General features: G+C 48.3%; 2 protein-coding genes across 30 annotated transcripts in view; one reads left to right on the top strand and one right to left on the bottom strand.

Moving 5' to 3' along the window:
• The window catches only part of ATXN2 (ataxin 2), a 127,417-nt gene extending 106,545 nt beyond the window's left edge, over nt 1–20,872 (top strand). For 7 of the 29 annotated variants that reach the window (XM_043557603.1, XM_043557602.1, XM_043557618.1 and 4 more), the window contains 4 exons: nt 6,835–6,980; nt 7,662–7,889; nt 10,267–10,435; nt 11,284–11,915. In XM_043557603.1, coding sequence (XP_043413538.1) covers nt 6,835–6,980; nt 7,662–7,889; nt 10,267–10,435; nt 11,284–11,312 — 572 coding nt within the window. In that variant the 3' untranslated portion in view covers nt 11,313–11,915. Of the gene's footprint in view, nt 1–1,613; nt 1,668–6,834; nt 6,981–7,661; nt 7,890–10,266; nt 10,436–11,283; nt 12,191–12,948; nt 13,018–18,153; nt 18,309–20,656 lie in introns of those variants that run through there. The other 22 variants (XM_043557612.1, XM_043557611.1, XM_043557620.1 and 19 more) reach the window with 6 other exon arrangements.
• The window catches only part of SH2B3 (SH2B adaptor protein 3), a 38,541-nt gene continuing 23,732 nt past the window's right edge, over nt 12,493–27,301 (bottom strand). The window contains 7 exon segments of the mRNA XM_043557621.1: nt 12,493–15,900; nt 16,055–16,226; nt 16,320–16,496; nt 16,498–16,535; nt 16,639–16,733; nt 16,824–16,915; nt 17,011–17,112. Of these exon segments, the coding sequence (XP_043413556.1) occupies nt 15,605–15,900; nt 16,055–16,226; nt 16,320–16,496; nt 16,498–16,535; nt 16,639–16,733; nt 16,824–16,915; nt 17,011–17,112 (972 nt within the window). The 3' untranslated portion in view covers nt 12,493–15,604.

Genomic DNA, 27,301 nt, shown 5'->3' with positions numbered 1-27,301 from the left:
AAGACCAGTTTTTTTAATGCCAGGAGAAAGTTGCTCAGCCAGATCTGAACTACTCTCCTGCAATTTCCATGGCTTGTCTTTAATTGATGTCTGTTGATGAGGGGACAGGTTGGGGTGAAGCTCTGGATTTCATAGGATTGTTGCTGGTTACTCAGGGTTCTCGTTTGGGTACTCCATACTCTAAAAAGAACAGTAGGAAATGAAGTATAAGCCATAATTTAATCTACTAAAGCAAATTCATTAATTCTTCAATAATTATTTCAGTTATTTTAGATCTTCCAAACCTTAATTATGCCAGATAAAGACACATAGATATGTTTTCAGAGTACATTATTTTAAACTTAAGATATATTTGTTGCTTAGAAATGCTAATTTTACTCTCATACCCCTCAAGCAGTTTATATTTCATATTCCCAAAGGAACCAAATGTTTTTAGTATGAATTATGTTTATTGTTAAGATCCGTTCTATCTAAATATTTTCAAATTTTTATGCAAACAAAAGAATATGCACCGAGATGTTGGCAACAGTTCTGTGTCACCTTTTTGTCACTTACCAATTGGATGGCCATAGCAAAAGGCTTTGAGAATAGAAAGGACAGTAATGACTAAAGACTGATTGTTATCTTCAGATGGTTGGTATGCCGACAGATTACTGAACAGTTACATTGTTAGGAGTTATCATACATTCTAAGTAGTTGTTGACCTTGTTCTCTTTCTAGCTATCTTAGAAAGGATTTTGATCACAAAAACTTCATCTCTTTGACTTTAATCTAACTTTCATCATTGCCCCATCCCTCCTAAGAAGTTTTTCTTAGGAGTAACGAAAGAAGTTCCTTTTTGTTTCTTTAACATCTTGTCTTGTAATTCACCTAATTTTCTTTTAGGGCAGTGGCATTTTCCCTTTCAGAAATAGTAATAATGAAACTTTCTCTACCAACTAGAGCCATCAAGAAGAGTTAGATCCAGAATCCTTTTTGAGTTTGTTTTTGGTAGTTTAATGCAGATAAATTAGAAAATACAGGAGGCAAAAAGATTGAGAATGCACCTGTTATCCCTCCACCTGATAATTACCTGTTAACATTCTGGTGCATATCCTTCCAAGTGTACCTACACCCCATTTATGTAGACATTTTAATAAGGAATGATATCACACCCATGTTTAATATTAACTATTTTTTCTTAAGTTTTGGGATTCACTTCCAGATGCCTGATAAATATCTTACTGAATAATGATGTTTTTATTAATAATGATTTACAAATCTGTTTGAGTCTTTTGAATTAAACTTGGTAAATACTCTCTTATTCTGGTAACATTATTTATATTAAGGTTATTCAGTGGAATGCCATGTTGGTCTTTCGATTAGATGATTTTATTCATTTAAACAAGTCAGCATGTGGAACTCAGCATATCAATACAGAAGAAAAATGTTTCTTGGTTCAGCCCTATCTTGTTTAATTTTGTAGCAATGTTTAAAGTACTTGTCATCTCTTGTAAAATAAGAAAAATGATTTATGCATGAATACAAAATTTATAAATATGTCAACCTTTCCAGAAAATTAGGAAAATGCACACCTCAAAAGGCTAATTTACCTTTCTATTTCCCAAATTCAGCATGCCCCAAATTACCATACAACAAGGAGACAAGCCCTTCTTTCTACTTTGCCAGTGAGTTGGGTTTTTTATACTAATTTTAATTGAACAGTAAAACACTTTTTAAAGAATACATGTTAAGGGAGTAGACTTGTTGAGCAGTATTTTCCTTGTGCCAGACAAAATCATTGAAAATATGTATTTGTAAATAATTCAGAGTTTTAAAAAAAGGAAATATAACCCAGCTTAAGAAAGCTGGAGTTAATTAAAAAATTGAGTTGCTTCAGAAATTAATTTTTGCATACCAAGCAAACATGTGACTGTTTTGGAAATGCCTAATATTTTCCTTGTTCAGAGAAACTTCTCCAGAAATCCATTTTTTTTCCTTTTTTTTTTCAACCAAGCCACAAACTTAGTATAAAAAGCTTAAAATATTAGGCTTTTTCAGTATCCTGGCTAGAATAAATTTATCCTTATAAGGATTTTTAATTGAATAGGTTTGAAAATTTAGGGAAGAAACATTTCTGTCTTTTCAGTCTTTGCATGACTGAAGGTTTAAAATACTCAAGTGGTAGACACCCAGGATGTTTTGAGCTTCACCAGGAAAGCATGACCTAGCTGCTTGATTCTGTTTGGCAGCACTGGCCCCTCTCGCTACCAGTGAAAAGGTAAATAAACGATGGCTCCTAAATGGAGAAAGTCTGGGCAGGGCTCTCTTTTGGAAATGAACGTGTAGGGTACATCATAATTTATTTTGTAGGGCAGTTTTTAAGTAAGGCTAGTCGTGGACTTTTCGTATTTGGATAGGAAAGGTACTAATTTGCAGAAGTCCTTCAGAAGTGTATGCCAGTAATGAGTAACTTTATGTGCAATATTATATTCTAAGGGATATTAAATATTAAAATTTTAGACACTAAATTTTGGGTTACTTTAGAAAGAATTAATGTCTGAATTTACTAAATGCCAGATTTTAAAAAGTGTTGAGAAAACATTTTGACTTAAGCTTTCATTAACTATGCCATGACTTGGTATCCAAAAATAAGTGTGTACTTGTTATTTATTTGGTGCTAGGAATTGTTAACAAATTTAATCCTTTAATAGATGCTCTTTAAAAAGGAGTCTTGCTGTATATCTGTACCATTAAAGGGAAATTTTGTATGTGATATAGTATGTAAAAAACAGTTTCAGTAATTAATTTTATTATGTACTCAATTTGAGGTCTCAAATGTAGTTATCCTCACCATCTTACTGTCTCTGTTTAATAATTTTGGAGTCAGTTTCCTGGTAAGTAGCTAAAAGTTTCTTAATCATCACACCTAAGTATTAACTGCCTTAGTATAACTTCCCTTAAGAGGAATTATTAGTTCTTAAAAGAAGCTAACAGTGGGGCTGCTATTTATAATTTAAGTTGCTGCTTGTACCACCCCCTCCCCACAAGCCATTTTGCCATGGTTTGGTCTAGTTGCATTTTACCCCTTTTTAAGAGTTCAGCTTTCCTTTACTTCTTTTTTTCTGAATTTAACATCAAGTTTAAAAGTTGGAAGATTTTGTTTTCATTTTTAGTGTTGCAGTGCTGGTGATCTCTCATGACTTGTGCATCCAAGGTCAAAATGACAAACCCTAGTTACAAATTAAAGGCACAACATTATTGACTGAACTGGCTTCAGTAAGATCATGGCCTAGGAAACAACTTTTAGAATGTGGTTAATGTTATGAGGATTTGACAAGTCACGTATTTAGAGTTGTAAACATTTGTATCAAGGAACACAATGAGTGAGGAACTTTTGGACCAGGTCTGACCCAAAAAAAGCAATACTTCTTTGATTAGCCTGCATTAATCCAGATTTCATGAAGGCAACTCAATTTTTATAAATAGAAGTTTGATGAATAGGTAAATCAGAGTTTTGAAGAACATTTATTTTTACCTTTTGGACTCCTCAGCTAAATTAGCAAGCATGGATAATAAAAGCAGTTAAATGCTTGATGTAGCTCCGTAAAGCCCAGCATTTACTGTTCTTCACTCTCCACTTCTCCGTTCTCTGATTCCAGTAGATTTCTTCTACAGTTTTATTCTATCTTGATTCCTTTCTCTTGGCTCTCTCTTCCCTTCCACCTGTTCCCCCGTCAGCCTTTTAATGTCCCTCCTATCCCGTCTTTCTTTGTCTCCTTCATAACTGGCCTTTTGAGGAACCAGACCATATTTTTGTTGTCATAAAGATTGAATTAAAGTATCGATTTCACATTTTTCCCAGTCACCTACCCAGTTTTCCTATGTAATATGGGAAAAGAGTTCCTGGATGAGGTACTGGTTAGCAGATATCTTTTAAGCAAGAAGATACACAGAGGAAAATATTTCTAATTAAACTTTTAAAAGTTTTATTTGCAGCTAATGAAGCATATTTACATGTCCTTGATTTTTCTTATGATGCATTCTAGTTTGCTGGTGCTTAGGTAGGGAAAGGATGGGTGTTTTAAACAAAACCTGTATAGATGCACACAGTTTGGATTACTTGAAGTATTTGTGCTGTCAGTGCAAAGGAGCTATAAATTATAATACTCTAAAGCCTTTCACTGTTGGTAAAGTACTCTCGCAGAGATTCCTTTTAAAAATGCACAATAAGACATATTTCATCTTTAATTTTTTCCAAATAATTTCAAGATTTTAACCCTTTTAAATTGATGGATTACTTCATTATGAGACGTAAAGACATAATTATTCTCTTAGTGAGGTCCTGTTTCTATGTGGGAAAATTAGTAAGACAGCACCCAGCTAGAATTTATTGTTTTTAGTTCCTTAAAATTTTGCTTAGAAAGTCATTAAAACTACAAACATTTCTTGAATAAATAAAGTTTAAAAAATAGAAACTCTTGAGATTCTGTACTCTCTATGAAACCTCATAAATAGAATATGGGATTCAGGAATTGCTTCTCCCTGGATAGATTTAGTATTGTTACAAATGAAACATTTCAGAAGCTTGGGGTGTGTGGAGGATTTTAATGCTGGTAGTTTGAAAATAAGGAACACGAGGGGTGCCTGGCTGGCTCAGGCTATGGAGCATGCTACTCTTGATCTCTGGGTCATAAGTTGGAGCCCCATGTTGGGGGTGGAGATTACTTTAAAAAAAAAAAAAAAACAGGGAAAACGAAGAAAGAAAAGAGGGATGAAGGATGGAAGAAAAGGAATGTGAATGATTTCAGACGTCACTATCCAGTAGAACTTTCTATGATGAAAGTATGCTATAAATTGTGCTGCCTAATCAGCAGCCACTAGCTACATGTGGCTATTTTAGTTATTTAAAAATACATTTGAAAAATGAGTGTAAGATTTTTGCAGGATTAGAGTCCGGTTCAAAATTTATGTCAAGTCTTTTAGACCAAGTCAATGTCTAGACACTTTGAGGGGTTCTGAAAGTTAGCCTAGTGAATGTGATAGTGGAAAATGGCCTTCTAATAAGCAAATGATTTAGAAGAAAGACACTAACTGACTTTTATTGACCTGTGGGACCGTGGAGTTAAGGAAATCAGCACATCATTCTTCCCAACTCTCAGAAGACAGGCACTGACTTCCTAAAAACACCCAGAGAGTATCTTGCCACAATTTTCCTTATTAATATATTCCAGTGTGTATTAACTCTTATAATTAGGGAAATGTTTTCAGTGTGTAAACCAAAGTGTTTCGTTTAATCTGGGCATTCATGAATATTCATTAATGCCCACTCTGGTGTTGGCAGTGGATGCACAGGTGATCCTAGCACTGGCTCTTTGCCTCGCCCTTCCCTCTTTTAAAAGGTGCATATATATAGGGCACCTGGCTGGTTCAGTAGGTAGAGCATGCAACTCTTGATCTTGGGATTGTGATTTCAGACCCCATGTTGGGTGTAGAGCCTACTTTTAAAACACACACACACACACACACACACACACACACACACACACACACACAACGAATTAGGCCGGCATGTCGGTGGCCTTTGGCCCTACAGTGTCAAGCATTGCAGAATTACTTCATGTGCCTAAACCTAGCATAACGTTTCCACGGGACATGCCCGGTGCCACCTCTGCTAGTGACTCTTGGCGGTCATGCCTCTTAGACTGCCAGAGTTAGAGTGCTTGATCTCAAATCAGTGCTTGTTTGTCCCTGTCCCCTGTATGTCTGTGTGTATGAGGTACATGAGGAGCTATTTGGGAATTGTTTCTGTGAATGGGCTTAGCTTCTCAGGGATTTTAGGATGACTTTGAGAAGAAGTCTGGAAGTCCCCTGTTGCTGGGGATGTATCTTGAGAACACTTCGCAGCTCATCGCCATTCATGGTTAGATTTATATCAGTGTGTTGTCAGTAGTCACTGGAAGCAATGAATTAATCTTACTGTGATTTTGGTTCTCACATTGCTGTTTTAGGAATACGTGCACAAATGAATTTATGCCTAATCTCCCTGTTTTGTATCAAGGTATGGTCCTTGCTGAGACCAAAGCTGAGATTGGCTTTGGGTTATCTTTAATGAACACATTTTTACTTAAAGTGGCCTGTCCTATTTTCTTTGAAGTTACTCTAGCTAGTAAGAATCTTTCTAAAGACTGGGATGCTTTGAAGGGAGTTCATTTTCCCACATAGTTTAGGTAATTCCATTTACTAGATTTTTTAAAGCAAAGGTGAGAGATCCTTGAGCAAGGAGGGCCCAGGGAATAAACTGAGTGATTTCTGTGATCAGCTGGGAGACACTGTGGTCATTTGGCCCTGAAAATAGAGCCCTGACCTTGCCGCATACCTTATCCAGCCCTTTCTCCCAGCCCCAATACAGTCAGTGCCTAGGGACACTGTGCCCACTCCAGGGCAGTAGCATGGTGAGGTTAGCCAGATGATGGCCTTGAGGTAAAGAGTGTGTGTGTGTGTGTGTGTGTGTGTGTGTGTGTGTGTGTAAAAGAGAGAGAGAGAATGATTTCTGCCTATGCTTTTAAGTTGCTTTTTCAGGAGAACCTAGTGACTGTTTTAAGAGTAAATTTACACTAATTAGATTTTCATAAAATGTATACAGCTGTGTTATATAAATGCTAGTCTGATTGTTAAGTAATAACTTCACACTTATTTTTTCAAGAAAATGGATGATTTAAATGGAGTAAAATAGTTTGGTAAAGAGCGTAAGTTAGACACTGAGTATCATGAAAGCTCAGCTGATGAGGCTTAGGGGAGCAGTGGAGACTGTCCTAGATGTCGACCGTACACACCCTTTTTCTTCCACTTCAGTTTCCACTGGCTCCCTTGCTCAGCAGTATGCGCACCCTAATGCTACCCTGCACCCACATACTCCACATCCTCAGCCTTCAGCTACTCCCACCGGACAGCAGCAAAGCCAACATGGTGGAAGTCATCCTGCACCCAGTCCGGTTCAGGTAAGGAGAGACTCCGAGGTCTTGTAGAATTGTGTCCTCATTTTGTTTACTGAGCGTTCTGTGCAGTGCGGGGCAGAATGCTCGGTACCACATGATCAAAACACCACACAGCTCTGCCTCTTGGAGCCAGCCTACAGCTCTGCAGGCTGTGCTCCTGGGATTTGCTTTTTGTTGTTGTTACTGTTAAGTCCTGTTAAGATACATACTGAGAATAAGGTGATTGGGTAAGTTCTGGAAATATTGATTGAAAAATCTAATTTAACATCACATAAGGAATATGCTCGGGGCTTTTTTTTTTTTTTTTTTTTAACTTCATTACTGATGATTATACAATGAGTTTTTTTCCTGTTAGCTTCTGCAGTGGTGTTTGTTAAGGGAGCAGTTGAGGATCTCTTTGATATCTTTCAGTTCCCTGGGGCAGTGGTATTGTTTTACCTCTGCTTGGCTGAGGGCTATAAGGGCTTGCGCCCAGAAAGGAGTGTCTCTGAACCAGAGGTGCCCCCCACCCCACCCCAGCCATGCTCCTACTACCCTGCACATTCTCTGGTCCTTTCCACTGCCCCTCATCTTGGATGGACCCAGTGGAGCCTGCTTTCATATGCAGAGTTCAGCTTTGTGTGTGACCTTAACTGCTTTTCATTCAAGAAGTGGTTTTCTCAGTTCTTTCTTGTGGCTTTGCAGCACCATCAGCACCAGGCCGCCCAGGCGCTCCATCTGGCCAGTCCACAGCAGCAGTCAGCCATTTACCACGCGGGGCTCGCACCAACCCCACCTTCCATGACCCCTGCCTCCAATACGCAGTCGCCACAGAATAGTTTCCCAACAGCACAACAGACCGTCTTTACGATTCATCCTTCTCATGTTCAGCCGGCATACACCAATCCTCCCCACATGGCCCATGTACCTCAGGTAAACCAGCTTTAGCCAACTTTCTCTGAAGACCGAGTAGAATGTGAAGGTTATCAGATAAGCAGCAAGGAGCCAGATGCTCTGCAAGCTAGGAAACCCTGTGTGTGATGCCATTTGCCTGTCTCCCTTTTCCTGCTCAAATACATGTGATCTGGCCCTAAATGAATGTTCGTGTGGTTTTGTAATGGGATCAGTGAAGTTGCTGATTGGTCAGTCCTTTAATGTTTCCCATCTTAGACCTTAAAAATATCTCTGACTTTGGAATGCAACCCAGTCCTTCTTGTGTCTGCTTTGCTATGTTTATATAGCTTCACTGCTATGTATGTACACATTATATATATGATATATATATGATACATATATGATATATATATATATATATATATATATATATATATATTCTTCCTCTTCTTTTCTCCTTCCCTCCCTCTCTCTCCCTGTCTCTCTCTCTCTCTCTCTCTCTCTCTCTCTCTCTCTCTCACACACACACACACACACACACACACACGAGAAGTCTGGCAGGGAGGGTGGGCCTTCACAAATTCTCAACTCTCCAAGGTGACAACCCTGGGCCTGTCAGCTTGAATGTTAGTCACACGAGTTTCGGAGAAATCTCTCCATTTGTTTTCCTTGCCTGTCAGTACACCCACTTTGACCATATGTTGTACTTCTTGAAAAGGCTTGGCCTTGTTACATTGGTGCAGTGTAACTAGAAGTTGGAAGCACTCAGGTGTCCCACTTTTCTTAAAGAGCAGCCTGGGAGCCACTTTGGAGCTCACCTCCAGTGTAAGCCTCTAATGGTTGAAGGGTATGGTTTGCCATCTCAATGGTTGCTGGCTGTATCAGCTGCTGAGAAAAGTCCAGTGCAATCAAGGGCCAAGTTGGATTATCTTAATAAGGAGCTTCACTGAAGTTGGGCTCTAATGCTGTCCTTGAGGCCCTCCCTGGAGCTGTTCAGAGTGAATTGGCTGTATTTGATGTCTTTTTTTGCCGCTTTCATAACAGAACTCTCTTGGGGAGGTCTAAGCTAGACTGCCTCACTGAACTCCATTTCATGTTGGATAGTGCACCACTGAGGCTCTGGTGTGCTGGGGGCTGAAGATGTGACTCAGTTGGAGCTCAATCTCAGAATGCGACCTTGTAACTAGAGTTCGACAGCTCTGGGAAGTTTGGGCGTCCTCTGCACAAGTGAGGGTTCTGTAGTATGGCGCACTGCAGTGGATGATTTGCTTTTGATAGTGGGGAGGGGAGCCAGTTTGGTCAGGTGTGGGCCAGCATGGTTTGGCTGAATTAGGAGCTTCATGAGAGCTGGGGTCCTGTAGATGGCTAGCAGAGGCTGGTGGCTAAGTAGGTATGTGAATTTACATGTAAGTTGGGGTTCCTAAAACCTCACTTTTGTGTTTTTTGTGCTGAAAGAGAAAAAGGTTAACCCCTTTGGGGAAGTTCAGATCTGCCATGGGCCCATTTGAATACGTAAGAGTAAAAAGAGCATTTCATTCAAGGCTTATTGTGGTCTAGAACAGTGCACAGTATGGGAGGCAGGAAAGGAGGGCTCTTCCTGGCCCTGCCAAGTCCCCCCCCCCCCCCCCACTCCCACTCCCCTCACCCCGAGCTGGGATCCAGTGATTTGGGCTGGCTGAAACCTTTCCAACTTGACAGTGAAACCAGGTTGCACTCGTTATCATGTAACTTAGTTTCGGGACACAGGTCTGGCCCAGATAATTTCACTTTACTCCTCCCCGTTTCACTGGCGCCATTTACTGCAGCCTCCTCCTCCTGCTCGGTCAGCACGTCTCGTACAGTAAGGGGCCTGAGCAACTCGTCTTTCGCTGCCCTGACTCATTCTTCACGGAGATGTACTGGTGTGCCGGCAGGAAGCAGAGGGGAGGGACAGACAAGGAGAGGGCTAAGTAATCCATGGATTACTCTTATTATCTGCTTTCCTATTTAAAAGGGAGGTTGTCTTTAAACTACTTCAGGTCCCACTTGGAAGCCAGATTCTGAAGCATCATTGCATCTCACCTCCTATTAAGTTGAGAAAGCTGCCCTTGGATCAGATGTCTGAGCTTTGTGATGACCTTGCCCCACATACATAGAATCCAGCAATCAGAAATGTTGAAGGCCAGGATGTTGCAGCCCTTATTTTTACTCAGGCTCAGTAGGCGCCTGCTCCCTCAGCCTCCCTGGACCCGCTGAAGGGTGAAGCATGTCAGTAGGTCACTTGATGATCCACTAGGGCATGTGCTCAGAGAAAAGGGCCCTGAGGGCCCCCCCTGTCGGCCTTTCCTGCCCCACCAGCCCAATGAAAGGAACACAGTTGACATGTTGTTTAAGCTGGAGATGTTGCCTGTATGCGTAAAAGAGCTCTCTGTTTCAGGCTCATGTACAGTCAGGAATGGTTCCTTCTCATCCAACTGCCCATGCGCCAATGATGCTAATGACGACACAGCCACCCGGCGGTCCCCAGGCCGCCCTCGCTCAAAGTGCACTACAGCCCATTCCAGTCTCGACAACAGCGCATTTCCCCTATATGACGCACCCTTCAGGTGAGGCGTGTGTGTGCAGGGGCCGCCGGGCACCCCAAAGCATTCTGCTCGCACAGGTCGAATGGCAGGCAGGGCCAGCGCTTCAAGCCCCGCATTTGAGAACTAGCAAGACCCGCCAGAGCGTGCACAGGAGGGACTGTGACGATCAGTTCAGTGTCAGGGCCTGAGGCTTCCAGGAGCTGAGTCTGTGTGTGTTCTGATGGTATACAGGGTTTGGCTTGATGAGAAGCAGCAGCAGCATTCTGTGTGGCTGACGCATGCTTAGGACTCAGTTGGCCTTCCTTGTTAAAGAGGCTGGACAGGGCAGCGTTTTCCTTCCTTAGTCTCCCCCTCCCCAGTCTGACGGGGGTGGTTACCACCATGGCAGAGTTTGATTGTAGCTCTGGAGAATACTACTGATGAGAAAGTGTGCTGTGTGTGGATTGGTTTTGAGTGTAGCATTAGCTCCAGCCTATGCCCTGACAGGGAGAGAATGCCCCGTGATTGTGTTCTAATACTTGATGGCTGCCATGGCAATATTTCACAGTCTAACCTGTTACTTTGAAAGCAATACTGGTGCTTGGCTGGTATTTGGGGAGGGGGTATGTTAAGGCCTTTTTTTCCTACCCCGTGAGCAACAAGTCTTCTGGGAGTTTTATCTGAAGTGGTTTTCCATCTGACTGGTTTGTTTCTACCCACCCACCTGCCCCTTCCCCTTTTGGTGCAGATGGGAGGGGGAAGAGTGGATTAAATTTTGAGTCTTGTTCAGGTAGCACGAGGATAGTTTACAGTCGTGTGCTGCAGAGACACTAGGCTAATGTGTGGTGTTGCCAGTTTCCTGTTTAAATATTCACTTTTCTTTTTTACAGTACAAGCCCACCACCAACAGCAGTTGTAAGGCTGCCCTGGAGGAACCGAAAGGCCAAATTCCCTCCTCCCTTCTACTGCTTCTACCAACTGGAAGCACAGAAAACTAGAATTTCATTTATTTTGTTTTTAAAAAATATATGTTGATTTCTTGTAACATCCAATAGGAATGCTAACAGTTCACTTGCAGTGGAAGATATTTGGACCGAGTAGAGGCATTTAGGAACTTGTGGGCTGTTCCATAATTCCATATGCTGTTTCAGAGTCCCGCGAGTACCCCAGCTCTGCTTGCTGAAACTGGAAGTTATTTATTTTTTAATGACCCTCGAAAGTCATGAACACATCAGCTAGCAAAAGAAGTAACAAGAGTTGATTCTTGCTGCTATTACTGCAAAAAAAAAAAAAAAAAAAAAAAAATCAAGACTTGGAACGCCCTTTTACTAAACTTGACAAAGGTTCAGTAAATTCTTACCGTCAAAATGACGGGTTATTATTTATAAATCAAGTTTGATGAAGTGATCACTGTCTACAGTGGTTCAACTTTTAAGTTAAGGGAAAAAAACTTTTACTTTGTAGATAATATAAAATAAAAACTTAAAAAAAATTAAAAAATAAAAAAAGTTTTAAAAACTGATACCAAGTTAGTGTGTGTTTGTACAAGCTTAAGATGTTTCTGTTATAGGATACTTCATATCAAGGCAGGAGGGCTGAGTGTACTTTCTTAAATCCTGGAAGGTTAGTTGTCAAATGACTTTTCTTCTTCACCTTTAGTTCTGGTTCAAGGTATCTCTAGAAAAAGACAAGACTGAGACATTCTCTTTGGTGGATAAAGGTCCGCTCCAGAAGGAGGAAGGCTGGCCAGAGCTGGGCAGCACTGAGATCCCACATCCTCAGCCTGACGCTGGTTCTGTAAGCTTCCTTTTTAATATCTCCTGAACCCAAATGAGTGTCGTTAGTCACGAGTCTTCCTGATTCACCCATCTTTTACCAGTAGAGGGCAGGAGACACTGCTTAAAAAGAAACCGATAAATCCCGAGAGCTGAAAAGCAGTGATGCACAAAGTACCTTATTGCTGTAGATTCGCAAGCATTTGCTAATGTTCCAAATTTGTGGGAGGAGGACAAAGGGAAAAGCAAGTAGTTGAGCAGAGCAAGGATCTTGCAGAGACCACAGTCCTGTTATAATAGAGCTTTAAATATTGTGGCAACAAATCAAGATTCTGAAAACTTGTTTTAATTCCTGTGTAGCAGTTTGTACATTATAGCAAAATCTGCATTATTCAAGAATAAGTTACTTGTACAGTACATAAACAATACATAAAAATTTGCCAAATACTTTCTGCTTATGATGGTACAGAATGGATCCATTTACTCTGTCATTACAATGTGCTGCTTATTCCAAGCAAACGCTGGATGTCAGATGTGTCCTTGTTAAGAGGCAGTGGATACTATACTATCAAGTTCCTCTAGCCTGTGGGAGATGTTGGAGCTCGCATGACATGTGCGATAAGAGATGTAGCCCTGAATTAAAAGCATGAAGGAATCCCCGGCAACACTTAGGGAAGAGTTCAAGGCCTTGATTTTAGGTTAAAGAAACTGTTATGTAAAAATAGTGTTCTCTGGCCTAAGATTTTAATGATTGCTATTCCTTTTTCCTACACGGTCCAGAAATGATCAAAGGCAGAAGATTTATACCAGATAAAGCCATATGGATTGCTGGTCTAAAATTCAAGGCAGGTTAGTTGACTTAATTCTTTGGTGCTGGTGACTATTAGTTTGTAAAAGTTGATTCAAGACGGAAGAATGAAGTGATGGTGCTGGGAGCAGTCAGGCTGTCCTTGTTGTTTGTAATTGGAGATAACTGGAGGGTCACGATGCTTACTGTCCTTTTGGCACTCAGGGCCTGGGCTCCCGGTAGGGGCTGTTGGTTCCTTGCTGCCAGCAGCGGTCACACTGGGGCCAGGAGGAGGAGGGTGGTGGGATATGCTGTGACCACGATGGGCTGGCGGGGACATTGCCTCATTGGCTGTGAAGGCATCAAGCCCAGGGAGCCTTTCCCTCGAGCTGAACCTGCTCTAGCAGAAAGTAAAGGCATTGGCCCAGTGTCACTTCTTCCCAGGCCATGAGGGGGCTTTTTTTTCAGGAGGTATTTGAGCTGTCCTGGCAACTCAGACATGTTTAAAAAGGGAACGTTTTCCTTGAACACTTTACACCGAAGCAGTCTGGAGGTGGGTGACTCCCAATTATCCGTCACGGAGTCTGATCTTGTCCTTTGTAGCCAGTGGGTCAGAGCTGCTGGTTGGCTGTGCCTGGCTTGCCTCCTGGCATTAACCTGAGAATTGTATGGTGAGAAGCTAAGGAGTGAGTGCCCCTACCTTAAAGAGCTCACATCCCAGATGTTTACACTTCTGGCTACAGGGAGGGGAAAAACTTGGGTTGTTGGCTACTTGGCCCCTTTCCTGTGCAGACAAGGGGAAAATCTGTACCAGTGACTTGTCAGCATTGACTTTCTAGAATGAGCTTTCTCTTTTAAAAGAGAAATAGGAACAGTGCTTACTTTTCTGGATCACACCTCACTTAGCATTCATTACTTAGAGAAACATGCCTTGTGTAGAAAAGGAAAGAAAAGTGTCCTTAGAAAAAGACCACTGATTGGGATCAGGAATGGATCTGCTTTGCAATCTGTGAAAACACTCAGGAGCATTCGTTTTTAAAGTGGTGAAGAGGGGACTGCTTCCTCCCCCCCCCCCCCAATTTTTTTTTTTTTTTTAACAGAAGTCTGACCTCTGGGAGCACAGAGAATGGCTAGAGGGAGCAAACCAAACCCTCACCCCAGATAAGGCAGGCAGTAGTTAGTCGTAGGCCAGGGTTTAAATTTAGTTTCTGAGTGATGTGTCTATAAATGTTAAGTTGTGCTAAACTCTCAGTTTCCTAGAAGCCAGCCTGGTGACTGTGTCAAATGTCTCTGCTGGCACCCAGAGCAGCTGGCTCCACTCTGTCACTGCCCCCTTGTTTCTGAGCCTCCGCCTGAAAGTTCTGGGAGGAGCCAGCCCCCCTGTGAATTCTATCCCTGGTGAAAGGCAAGTATAGATGGAGATTTAACTGCAGGACCCCACCCCCCAGCTGTTGGAGATGTGCGCCCAAGTGTGTACGCACACACATTCCTCCTCAAATGAAGCAGCGAGCAGCTGGAACGGAACACTGAGTGTGGGCTGTTAAAGGAATTTCTCACTAGTTGTGGCACCAGATTTCCTAGTTCCCATTTTGACTCAAGAACAAGCCCAAAGATGCTTGGGGGGGGGGGGGGGGGGCGTCCGAGCCAGCCCTGGTGGTGAAGGATTTTTTAGAAGAGAGGGGCCAGGAGCCCTTCCTCCCTTTTTGCTTGCTCCTCCCTCGCCCCTTATCACCCCTTGGGTAAACTGGTTTAACCATAAAGCTACTGTAAACCAGAATCCAGTTTTTTGTTCGTTAAGGCACCAGGGTAGAATTCCTCCTTGCCACCCTGTTTCAGTAGTTGCCTGAATTTCCCTGAAAGGGTGACGTACTTCACTTCTCCACATTTAGGAAGGACAGTGGCTGCTCAGCAGCAGGTGACTGTCCTGAGGATGCAAAAGACACAGAAGCCAGGCATGCTGGCTCAGACTGGGAACAAGTCAAGTAGGGTTTGCATAGCTGTCTCAGACTGCAAAATCTCATGAGTATTAAAGAGTGCAACAAAATAAGCAATGGTTTAGTTTTGAAACCTGAATCCTTTGAAAAGTTAATCTGAGGTAAAGTGTTTAAAATCATTTTAACCTTGAGCTTTGTCCCGAAGCTGAGTCGGAGCAGGATCGATGCTTTCACCTACGGCACAGGGAGTGGCAGGCCCCCACGTGGACCGAGGCCACGATGGGTGAACTGTAGGTGTATCCAGGGCTTGTTAGTGTTTTGGGCTTCCTGACGACCCTCCCACCCCCCCCTCCCCCCCCCGAAAGTCTGTCATCAGCTGTGACAGTGTCAGTGAAAAAGAGAACCAAGGTTCGGCCTGCCAGATCTGGCCCTCACCCCACCACCTCCTATAAGAGGGATGGGGACCGGTCCTAGGGACCCAGGGTGGGAGCTCGCGGCCTCTGCGAACAAGAACTACATCTGTAAACTAAAACTTATAGGAGGCCCTTCAACAGGCCTAATAGAAGGGTCACATCCAAACTGGAATGCGCAGTTAACAGTGTCCCTTAAATCTCTCTCTGGAAGGAAGGAAAGAAGGTTACATTCACAAGTTCACATCTCCGCTTGCTTGTGCTCCTCGGGAGCACGTGTGAGGCCTAGGGTTCCTCACCGCCCGTCAGAGAGGCGTGTACTGGTTGTCTATGGCCCGGAGATGGCTCCGGGAGGAGGAGTCCATTTCGTAGTCTGAGTCCCGGGCTCGACTGGTGGGTTCAGGCTCCAGGTGCCGCAGGCTGTTGGCCAGTTCCTCAGGTGAAGGCACCAGGTGGAATATCTGCTCTGGGGGAGAGGATCGGCCTGGGAGACCCTCCGGGCCCAGCCCCCGTGGACAGCCAGAAGAACTGAGATGGGGAAGGCCCAGCTCCGAATCCCAGTGAGCGAGGGAGAAAGGGAACAGGACAGTGCTGGAGGAACCTGGGGGACAAGTGACCAAGAGAGAGACCGGTGCTGTCAGTCTTAACGTGACAGAGGGGCTAAATGTCGAAAGAACACAAAACCATCGCTGTGGCTCTGGGTTTGCAGCGAGCGTTTACCCTCTGCCGCCCACCCCCTTTATCAAGGGTCACACCTGGTGGCTGGGAGACGACTACCACGTAGCTGGACAGGCGGACGTCACAGGCAGCACCGCACTCAAGCGGGATGGGCGAGCGCTGGAAGTGGTGGAGCATGTCCACGACAGAGGGGAAGTGGAGGTGCTGCACTCGGCACTGGCCCCGCTCGGTCAGCGACAGGCGCAGGTGCTACAGGGGGCGAGTACAGTGGGCTCAGGCACTGGCCGCTGCAGGCCTTCAACCTGGGGGCAGGGGGACCAGCCCGCCTGCCGTGCCCCATACCTTGGCTATGCCTTGGAAGTTGAACGTGAGCACATACTCTCCGCGCCGTGTCTCACTCTGCCGCACCAGGAACACTCCATGAGCATCCGGACCCTGCAGCTGAACCAGCTGAGCTGCCTTCACTCGGGAGATGGGGCCATGGAACCAGGGGTAGCAGGACAGGAAGTGATCTGTTTTTCTGACAGGTTGGGTCCAGCAACCCCCCAGGAGAAGCACCTGGTAGACAAGATGGGGGATGATGGCCCCCTGTGGGTGCCTGATGTCCTGGGCTAAAGCTGGTTCTGACTTACATGGAGGACAGAGGCCTAGACCCACTCACCTTGGTTCAGGGAATCTGTGCTCCCCCCCGGAGAGTTGGACGTGCCAGGCTCTAGGGCTGAGGGAATATGGGTCTCTGGGTCTGTGCTCTCCAGCCTGCTGAAGAGGCTGAGGTTAGGATCTGGGTAGATCGGGGGAGCAGGAAAGGCTGTGCCAGGAGTAGAGCCCTATGTTCTGGGGCCTCACCCTTGGCCTGTGCACTCCCGGAGCTCAGCCATCCAGGAATTCAGCTGCTGCTCGTCCTCCACCTCGAAGATGATGTCGGTCCGGTCCTTCACCTGGTAGGGAGGAAAGCAGCGAGTGTCTGGGTGCCTCAGGTGTGTGTATGTATGACCCCCCCCCCCCGCCCCGGGTGTGGAAAGCTGTCACTCACCTTCAGGACAAAGGTGTAGAGGTTGTCTGGCATCTCGAGGCGTGTGCATCGCCGGACCTCCTGGATATTGGAGCAGGTTGCCTGTAGCTTGGGCTTTGAACTCTAGGTAGGAGACCAAGGCGGACACTTGAGGTTTGTCCCTCACGGCCCTTCACCCACCCAGGCCTCTGTGTGTTTCTGTGGTCTTCCCGGGGGCTTAGCTTGCCAAGTGAGCACTCATGATGCCAGGCCTGGGGAAAGGCCTAGCATCCTGGTTTGCAGAAGCCTGCCGAGGGCCCTTCTCCCATAGCCTCTTAAACACTGACTTCACCCCCTAAACACTGCGACCTACAGAAACCAAAGTGTGATGAGGGCCAACGCCCTCTTGACCTGAGCCTGTGGACACTCCAGCTGTGACATGTGTTTGCCTGCTGACATCTGTCTCCCCTTCCACTGGTGGAACAAAGAGCACCGAATCCAGCCAGGTCACATCAAAACAGACCTGGAGAGTGGACACGAGGACATCCGATCCAAGTCACATTTCCCTGTGTGGTGCTGACTGCCAGGGGCTTGGGTGATCATCCTGCCTTTAGCTTCTCCCCTCTGCCCCGCGTCAATTCCCCATTAGTGCAGGCTTCTGACCAAACATCAGCCATAGGAAACCCATGATGTCACCACATCTTAAGAAACACAATTTCTTGGAGGTGAAGTCATTTGCCTGAAAGAGGGTAGATCGGTTTTAATCTCTGTCCACAGCATACAGCCTAGAACCTCAAACTCCCACCTCTGCCTGCCTTCAAATCTGAGGATAAGGAGGGGTGGGTTTGGCTACAGGGTGTGGGGGCCGGGGGAGGGGTAGCAGAGTAGCTTAGCCACAGGCTCTTGGGGCCTCTGCCAACATGCCTAAAGAGGCAAAGCCTAATCTGGCCCCAGTTACAACCAGCTGGAAACTGACACAAAACCTTGGGCCCAGGAGGCTCCCATGACCTCCAGCATACACAGGGATTCAGAGTGCATGGGAGGTGGTCCCCTACTGCTTTGCCACCAAGAGCACCTTTTCTGACTCAACCTGGCAGGAGCTGACCTTGGCAGATGCCTGTTTCCAGGGAGCCAGCATCTCCTCCTCTTCCCTTTGTGATCAGACTGATGAAATTGTTTTTCCAGGGTCACGAGATGATCAATGGCTGCTCCCAGCACAGGCCAAAAGCAGATGAGAACGAAGGAAGAAGGCAGAGATGATGGGGGAATTGATGGGAAAACCCAACTGGGCCCCTGCCTCCAGTACCTCTTCTCTTCCCCTGGGGCCAGGAGACATCCAGGTGACCAGGCTGAGCAAGCCAGCATGGGGCAGAGGCAGAGAGATGGAAACGAGGCAGGCCCAAAGGCTAGTTTTTGGTGCTGTGGCTTTGAGGGGAATCCGACCTCCACATCTCAGGCAGAAGTTACCTTTTCAGAAAGCAGGGCAAGAGCCCATACCCACAGCTGTGCGTGTGACTGCTTCAGACATGCAGGCACCAGGAGTCTCCGATAGAAGAATGGTATCTTTAGGGCCAGGCCACCTGCCTTCAGCCCCTCCCCACCCACTGGAGCGCTGGTGAACAAGGAGGCAAGGAGCAGCCTGGCAGGAGAGGATTGGCCAGACTGGGGCTCTTTCCCAATCCAGGCCCACCCCCAGCAGTCTGGGGGGAGTGACAACGCTAGGAGCCAAGCCCCTGACGCTTACCCGTGGTGGACTGCATCGTCAGACTGATGTTATGGAGGAGGGAGCAAGCTCAGTCGATCCCAGCCCTAAGCGACCAGTGCCAGCCAGGATGTTTTTATCTTTCAAGTTTTCCCCCACACCCCAATTTCTCAGCCTGGGATGGGAGCCCATGACATGTGGGGAACACAGGAGTCTTGTGCAGTACCTACATGGCCCCTGGGCGTGCCAGAGTGCCCAGGACTGGCAGCTTTCACAGCCAGTCTCTTAGAGCCTCTATTTCCCTTCTGTAAAATGGGTAAGGTACAAGGCTGTTTCCTTCCTTCCCTTTTGCAGTTGGCTCTGCTTGGCCCCCAAGCCTCCCTACTGGCTCTGGGCCCTCAGGATCACTGGGAGGAAGTAGGCCAGGCCAAGAGGGGAACAGGCCTAGTCTCCCTTTCGGTTCTGCTCTGGGCCTTGGCCCCAGGGTGAATGCTGAGATTAACCAGCAAAGCCACTGGTTTCACTCTGAATGTGGGGCCTTCATGCCAGCACTCTCCCCAGCAGCTGAGGAACTGCTGACCTGGCAGGCAGTGGTAAAGCGAGGATTCCCCCTCCTCACCCACAGCCAGCCCTGGCTGCACAGATGCTGGCTCCCATCTGCCCACTGGCTACGATGACACGGGTTCTTCCTGACTCTTCTCAGGCAGCCTGTGGGAGAGCTGCCCCAGCCAGCCCAGTTGTCGCGCTTGGAGCCACAGAGCGAGGGGCAGAGCCAGGATCTGAACCCCAGCGCTGATGTATCAAATTGTGCTGTCTGGAGGTGGGGAGAGGCCAGAGGCTCTGCCCAGGCTGGAGGCGAGTGAGAGAGCATGGGGCAGAATAAACCCGGCCTGTGGCCACAGCCCTAGCTGGATGGCCCCAGAGCAGGACTTGGGAGCACTAGTCATATGTAGAAGGACCAGTGGCTGCCTTTCTGGTTGAGCAGTGTGATGAGACAGAACCGGATGGAGCACTGAGCCCAAACTCTGGGGCTGTGTTAGCAGCTACCCGAGCGTTAGTTTGATTGAAATGGCTGCACCGCTCCAGATACTGTGGTACAAGCAGTCGCATGTCAACACAACATAGCCCCACCCCCACAACTGGGGAGGAAGTTCCAGCTCCCAGGATCCACAAAGCTGGCAGCTTTCCAATGGCCACTGTGACTCCAGGGGAATAACCTATTTCTTTCTTTGCCTTGGCTGCTAGGAAGCTCAAAGGCAAAGCTACAGATCAGCTCTGACATTGTCCCCACCATAAGGCTGGCATTTCTACAGCTGATTGTATCTAGGCTTTATACTTGTCTTATCCTTCTAGGTGTTACTGTTCAGTCCTATCCAGTCCTGTCCTTGCCTCCTCTTGTATAACCCTGGACAGGCAGCTGTTGTTTGGTGTTTATTTTTGAGAGAGCACGAGCCAGGGAGGGGCAGAGAGTGAGGGAGACACTGAGCTGTCAGCACAGAGCCTGACGTGGGGCTCAAACTCACGAACGGTGAGATCGTGACCTGGGCTGCAGCTGGACACTTAACCGACTGAGCCACCAGGCGCCCCAGTTTTGTCATCTGTAAAGCAGAGATACTTAGACTTAAGTTTTTATCTTCAGGCATGCAAGTGGGGGAGGCGGAGAGAGAATCTCAAGCAGGCTCCATGCTGTCAGAGCAGAGTCTGACACGGAGCTCAGTCTCATGAACCGTGAGATCATGAAGAGCCAAAATCAAGAGTAGGACGCTTCACAGACTGAGCCACTCAGGCACCCCCGTAAAGCAGAGATACTTAATAGTAGCTCTCTTCTCGCACAGTTGGTAGGTGTGGCGACTGGGGGAGCTATTGGAAGCGAAAAAAATGGCCTGATAAAGAGCTGTTCGATTTCTAGACTGGGGTCTGAGGTCGCCCAAGGTAGATAAAGCCTGTAGTGTTACAGTGTTACAGGACTACACCTTCCCCTACAAGGGGCCCAGGACCTGGAGATAACACCTGGCATTCTTTCAACCTTACAGAACCTCTTTGTAACCTGCTCCTTACCATCCTGCAATGAAATTGATATGTAACCTGACCTACCTGTGTAAGTGCCCTGATGAAGATAAAGGAAAAAGAGAATGTAATTTGTATTAAAATAAAATGTATTTCAGTGTGATTATGCAGATAATACAGTGAGCTGCTCCAGTACCTCTGAGTTTGTTTTAAAAGTTGAAGAACATAAATGAGCCAGAGGGCAGGTAAGCCCTCAGAGGACAATTGGTCTGTTCAGTGGACATTAAAACAAGGCAGAAAGTTCCAAGTGCCTCTATGAGGCTGCACCATTCTGGCTCTAGGTTTGTCATCTCCTGGACTTTTAGAGGGTATGATGGACGTTTTTGCCTCAACCAATATGGGTTTACCTGTCCTCCCCGACTCCCACTGACCCAGGAGCTTCCTTGCCCCCACTGGTGGGACTTTTGGGCTCAAATCTGCCTAGACAGATTGGGAGTGACCATTGGAACCACACCTTTCCTATCTCCCTAGGCCTTGTTTTCCCTCACACTGTCACTGGAAACTGTCCCATGACCTGCTGTGCTAAGGGGCAGGGGCTACCAGCATTGCTGGGCCCTTCTAGAGTCTTCCAAGGTAACAGGCTGTACCCCACTCCGCCGTGTCCCCACAACTGCCCTGAATGAGGCCTGTCACCATTCATTCGTTCAAGACCCCAGCAGAGGGTCTGGCCCAAGCCCTCTCTGAACTCCAGGTGCCAGTACCCCCATTCTCAGCAGGAATGAACTACACAGTCCCTGACTCACACAGAATTTCTACTATAGTAAAGGAGACAGGTACCAACATGAAGGAGAGGGTAAGGACCCACACAGACAGGTGGGGGAAACAGTGAAGGGCCACAGAAACAACATGGCCTCCCCTCAGCTACAAAGAGAGCATAGCTGAGCTCCCAGGCACCAGGAGGCCTCACCACAAAGGCCCCGGGGGGGGGGGGGGGAGCACAGGGGCACCTACAGAGGCTGATGGAACTTGTGTCACACATTGAGGTAGTGACAGCAGTGCCCCAGAAGTCTCCATGCACTCTTGAGGCCGTGGGGGTCAGTTTGGGCTTGTTCTAAGGCAGAGATGTGCAAATGGCAAGATCAGAAGTTCCAGGGAGTTCACGCTGAATACCTTGATAGAAACATACCTGCTAGCTGGGCCAGCACAGCGCTTAACCTCCCCCCTCCACGGGAAGGTGTAAGGGGAGACAGCACCTAACTCACAGCCAAGTAGCAAAGATCCTGGCATGGAGGGCCCAGTGGTGTGGGCAGTACAGGCCCTCACAATGGCCTCATCCCATCTACTGCATCCTACCTGGCCACTGGAGAAGCTTCCATCCAGTGCAAGCCTTGAGGAGAGGCATCCCACCATCTGGAATCCATCAGACGACACCAGTCCCCTGGCAGCCTCCTCTCTCTCTCCCAGTACTTAGGGCCCTCACCCCTCTCCTACAGAGGACAGAACGGGACAGGAAGATCTAGGTCCAAGCCTTGTACTTGGGCTACAGCACTGGTGCCCTCTAGGCAGCATCTCTGGCCTGGAGCTCAGCTCGAGGTGGCTAGACAAGTCCTGGCTCCACTTAGTCCCTCTGGAATCTTGGGCATGGCACTAACCACAGCTCAGTTTCCTCCTTAGTAACGTGGGGACATTTACCTCCCAGGAAGAGGGAGGATGGGAGGTGGTCTTGGATAAGGGGCTTGAAAACGTAAAGACTCAGAGCAAATTCCAGATCCTGGTCAGAGATGGCTGGGCCGCCCCCCACCCACTTCCTGCCCAGAGCCTGAGTAGGTGTTGCCTAGATGAACAAAGGATGAGACATCACTGTGGAAAAATGTTCATTTGAGTCTTATCGATAGGTATCAAAACACCAGTCTAAATACCAAAAAAAGAAAAGGCCCAGTTTTATTCCTCCCCCCCACCCAATTTTAAGTCTGGTTATAGGGGTCTCAACTGGGAAGGAGACAACTGCTAGAACACAGAGTTCCACTTCTTACAGATCTCTGAGCTACCTGACAGCCAGTGCAAAGAGGGATCTCCAAGAGAGGGCAGCCTCTTGTGCATGGAGAATCCCATGCACAGTCCACTTAAGGCTCTGAGCGGTGCCAGCACAGAGAAATCTGTCGAACCCAAGTGTTCCCCTGACTTCAGCCACCCAGTGTCCTACTCAGAAGCTAGCAACCTTCTCATCCTAGGGCTTGGGAATTAGTCTTGGCCCTGAATCTCAACTCTGCCTTGTTCTCTGTGGACAGATGGTACCTGTCCAGCCTGTCCTCACACTTGTAAGACCTAACAATGCCACTAATCTCCCATGAGAATCTGGTGATAGAATGTGTGCAGAGGTGCTTCCACTGGGTAGGGAAAGGTCCTGAGGGATGAGCACAGGCCTTAGAAAGATTCAATCTGCTCAGAAGCAAAAAGGCCCCTCCCTGAGGAAGCTTTCCTCCTTGTTACTCCCCGTGTCTGCCTGCATTTGGCTCACACAGCTATCTCCCCACTTACACACTGTGAGCTCAGGAGGGTGTCTCTCCTTTTCCATCTTTGTCTTCAGCAGGGCCCAGAATAGGTGGCTGTAGATGTTTGCTGAACACCACAGAGTGGAGAAGGTGGAAGGAAAGGCATTGGAGGCTAAGAGAATGGCAAGAGCCAACACTCCGAGGCCAGAAGGTACAGCCAAATCCGTAAGATGGCAGGGGAGTTGGCTGTGGCTAGAAATGATGCTGGCAGCCTCCCCCCCGCCCCCCCCCCCCCCCCCCTGCCTTTAGTGAGCATGTATTATGTGCCAGGCCTTAGGGCCCAGGCTGTCCACCAGTGGCCTCTGGACTAATTAATAAGCCACCGCCATTGAAATTTTTTTCCCAGTTTCGCAGAAAAGAGCATCATACTGAAGAACGGAGGTAGGAAGGTCATTGTAAAGGATAATCCTTAACATTAGGTATGGTGATACTCTCATGAGAAGACCCTTGCCACCGAGCTCTGGGCCATCAGTCTGCATGAGGAACAGTGATGGGGGCCTTCTGTGCTCCTATGGCCACCCGTGAGGCTGGTGTCCCGTCCCCCACTTCACAAAGGCAGTGCCAAGGCTAAGAAAACCTTCCAGGGCTACTGGTCATGACACAAAGGGTGCATTACAGCCAGCTGGCCTGTGACCTCTGGAAAGAAACCTGAGGTCTGCATTTTAACAGGAGCCCGAGGTGGATCTGAAACCCGCTGGCGCCTGAGAGGAGTGCTGGGTGGGAAGGCCACGCCCGCCTCCCCTCTCCGTCCCTCCTTCCCAGGCACTGGGCTCTGTCCATCCCATAGAGACAGAATGGCCAATGCTGGGGGCAGAGGAGGTGCACACGGGGCGCCCCGCTAGAGGATGAGGGGCCCAAGTCCTCACCATTGCCTACGAGGCCCTGCACCACCTAGTCCTTGTGACTTTCCCAACCTTGTGTATTGTCCTGTCCTAGTGCCGCCCTGGCTGTGACCGTTCTTACGTGTACCTTACGTGTACCAAGCACACTGCACCTGCTGCTTCCTCTGAGAGACAGTCCCCCATGGGCCCACAAACCTTACTGCCACCTCAGGAAGCCCCTTCCTGACCACAGTGTTTAAATACACGGTCACAACCACATAGCCCCCTTTCTTCCCTTCCCTGCATTTGTCAACCTGTGAAACAGGCTTCGTGGGGACTTGGTTTTGTTCACGAGGCATCCCCAGCACCGAGCACAGTGAGGCAGAATGTAGGTGCTCAGTTTCTTTCCCACAAGTACTCCTCACTGGCCTTTTATTTGCCAGGGATCGCTGAGTGCTGGGAACCGGGGGACTGTGCAGGAGTGACGGGTACTTCAAGGCAGTGAGGTTGGAGGACACGCAGACAGTTGGGGACAGGAGCTGGGCCTCCCAGGGCTGCAGCTGGCAGGGGCAGAGGACTGGCCGAAAGGAAGACGCGACACCCCACCTCAGCACTGTAACCCCCCAGTTACAGATGGAGAAGTGGAGGGCCTGAGGGGCAAAACGAACTTGACCCTGACCTCAGGAGGAGCTGTGTAGAGCTGGGGCTCAGACCCTTGTCTGTCTAGCCCCAGAGCCCACCTCCATCCAGACGGTTCTTCCCAGCCCCTGTGTTCTCCCTCTGCATGTGCAACATGATGCCTGATCCAAACTGTGGCCTCGGCAGAGAAAGCCTCCCCTCCTCCAAGGAACTTTCTCTGGTCACTAAGTCGTGGTTAGTGCGATTCCTGTGCCTCTCCCTCAGCACGGGTCTTATCAGGCCTGGCCATGACTTCCTGATGAGGCAGCTGCCCCCACCATCTGACTGGGAGTTCCTCTGGGGGCGGGGACGGGGCACCAAACCTTGTTCTGAGCTGGGGCCCAGCACCGGGTCTGACCCAGAGGAGGGGCTTGGAGTGGGTTTGTCAGATGAGGGACTTGAGTAGCTGGGTGGGCACCTGGGGCCCCAGCCCTCAGATGCGGGGGCGCGGAGGCACATGTGGGGTGTGGTGAGTTATCTCACACCCCTTGTTCCCTGGCTCCTTTGGGGGCAAACTGAAGGCAATGAGCCAGTTCCAGGGGCTGAACAAATGTTGGAAGGTCACTTCCTTCCTTGGGCCCCAACCCCCCCCCACCCCAAAGGCATTCCCATGCCTGCTTCAGCCACTTCTCGGGTGAACCAGGATAAATCACTTCCCTGTGTTTTTGCTTCCTCATCTGTAAAATGGGGGTGAAAATGGAACCCACCCACCAGGGCTTCTGTAAGTGGCCCTGCTTGTGGCCTGAGTACACAGGAGCCCCCCAGACTCACCCAGTTCACTGAGCCAGATTGCCCGACTTGGTCTGCCCCCTGTGCCTTATGCCCTCTCTCAGGAGAAACAGGAAAGGGATGGGAGAAGCTTCTGGAAAAGCCACATGGATCAAGTCAGCTTCCCCCCTTACCTGGCAAGCAGGATCCCTGCCCCAGTGCCAGAAACAGAGACACCCCCCCCCCCGAGCCCCAGAAAGCCTCTGGTGACACAAGACCCTCAAATGTAAGAATCCTGTTTATAAGAACAGAGTCCCCATCACCTGCCCTCCCCTTCCCCCACTCTGAGACCCTCACAGGCCCTAAGGAGCACCTATAGTGTGGATAATTGGCCAACGATGCTGAGATAGGAGATGGGGGCCTGTCTAAAGCCCCACCCGGAATGAGTTCCCCTTCAACCCCCATAAGGGTCCCCCCCACATGCCACATTCACAGTGACAGTCACAGAGCCCCCTCTGAGAGAGATGGAGACAACCCCTTATACAGAATCACAATGACAGGGACACAAAGCTCCTCTTAGATGCTAGAGCAACCTCCCATGACAGAGACAAACACCCAGACATGGAGATCCCATTCAGAAGGAGGCAGCACCCCCAACACACAGAACCAGTGTGGGATCCCCCTGACACTCACTGGATCCCCTCCTGAGATGCGGGTGCCCTGGTTCACGAAGAGTGGCCAAGCACGGATGAACCAACCATCTGTGAGGATGGGGGTGAACTTCCACTGCGAGGTCGGCCCATGGGGGGACCACACCCAAGTTTAGGGGGGGCATGGCTTAAGAGGAACCACCCTTGGAAGTTCCGCATGCCCTGCACCGGCTCGTGGGTATAAGTGAACAAGTGAAACCGTCGGCACCTTGATCAGCTGATCTTGCCCCCCCCCCCCCGGCCCCCGTTAAGGTCACAAAAGTCACCACACCCGACACCACCTGGGACAGGGCCTTGCAGGGATGGGAGTGGAGGGAGCCAGGGCCCCCCACCCTTAGCAGCTGGGCTACATGCTGACACCTCCGGGCTTTCTCCCTTCCACATCTGTACTCAAGTTGTGCCCTCCACACAGGGCACCATCCTAGCCAAAACCCTTGGCTCTCAGGGTGGCATTTTAGGATAAACAACTGTCCATACCCTGGAGCTGAGCCACTGTGAAGAGTCGGTGGACGTCACAGGATGGTTGGCAACCAGCTTCAATCAATTCAACTTATGTCCTGGGTGGCCTGGAACATTCTTGCAGACGGAAGTGGCATCTCAGTCTGGGAGCACTCAGCAGGCCCAGAGACGGTCCTGAGCAGGGTCATTGGGGCCCAGCCAGACCCCTTCCCATCCCCCCCTCCGCTGCAGACCAGCTGCCATGAGCCCACACCTTGAACAACCACATCCTGCTCCCAGAGTCCTGGCCAGGAATCCTCCCTGCCCCCATATGGGCTCAGAGCCCCAAGGCCCATGCACTCTGTCCCCATCCACACCTTGCCCCAGGCTACGCCCTGCCCTCACAGTGCTGCTTGCTCCACCTCGGTCCCCAGGGACACCCCAAGCCTTGAGTGCCGGGCTGTGGTCAAGACAGAAGGGGAAACCATAGCTTCAAGAGGTCACATCACGTGTCCAGGTGTGCCATCAAAGTAGACACTGCCCAGCTGGGCCTTCCTGCTGCCCCGGAGGGCGTGCTCTGCAGACTGTGGGGACGAGCCCCGAAGAAAGCTGGTGGGCCCACTGGAGACTGCAGGTGATCACTGCAGGTGTCATGGGGCCAGGGGTCCTGGAGCTGGCCAGCCCCCTCCCCGGGGCTTAGATGAGGTGGCCGCAGCC

This window comes from Prionailurus bengalensis, chromosome D3, assembly GCF_016509475.1.
Source record: "Prionailurus bengalensis isolate Pbe53 chromosome D3, Fcat_Pben_1.1_paternal_pri, whole genome shotgun sequence".
Lineage (NCBI taxonomy): Eukaryota > Metazoa > Chordata > Mammalia > Carnivora > Felidae > Prionailurus > Prionailurus bengalensis.
This window is presented reverse-complemented; position numbering and strand designations above follow the sequence as displayed.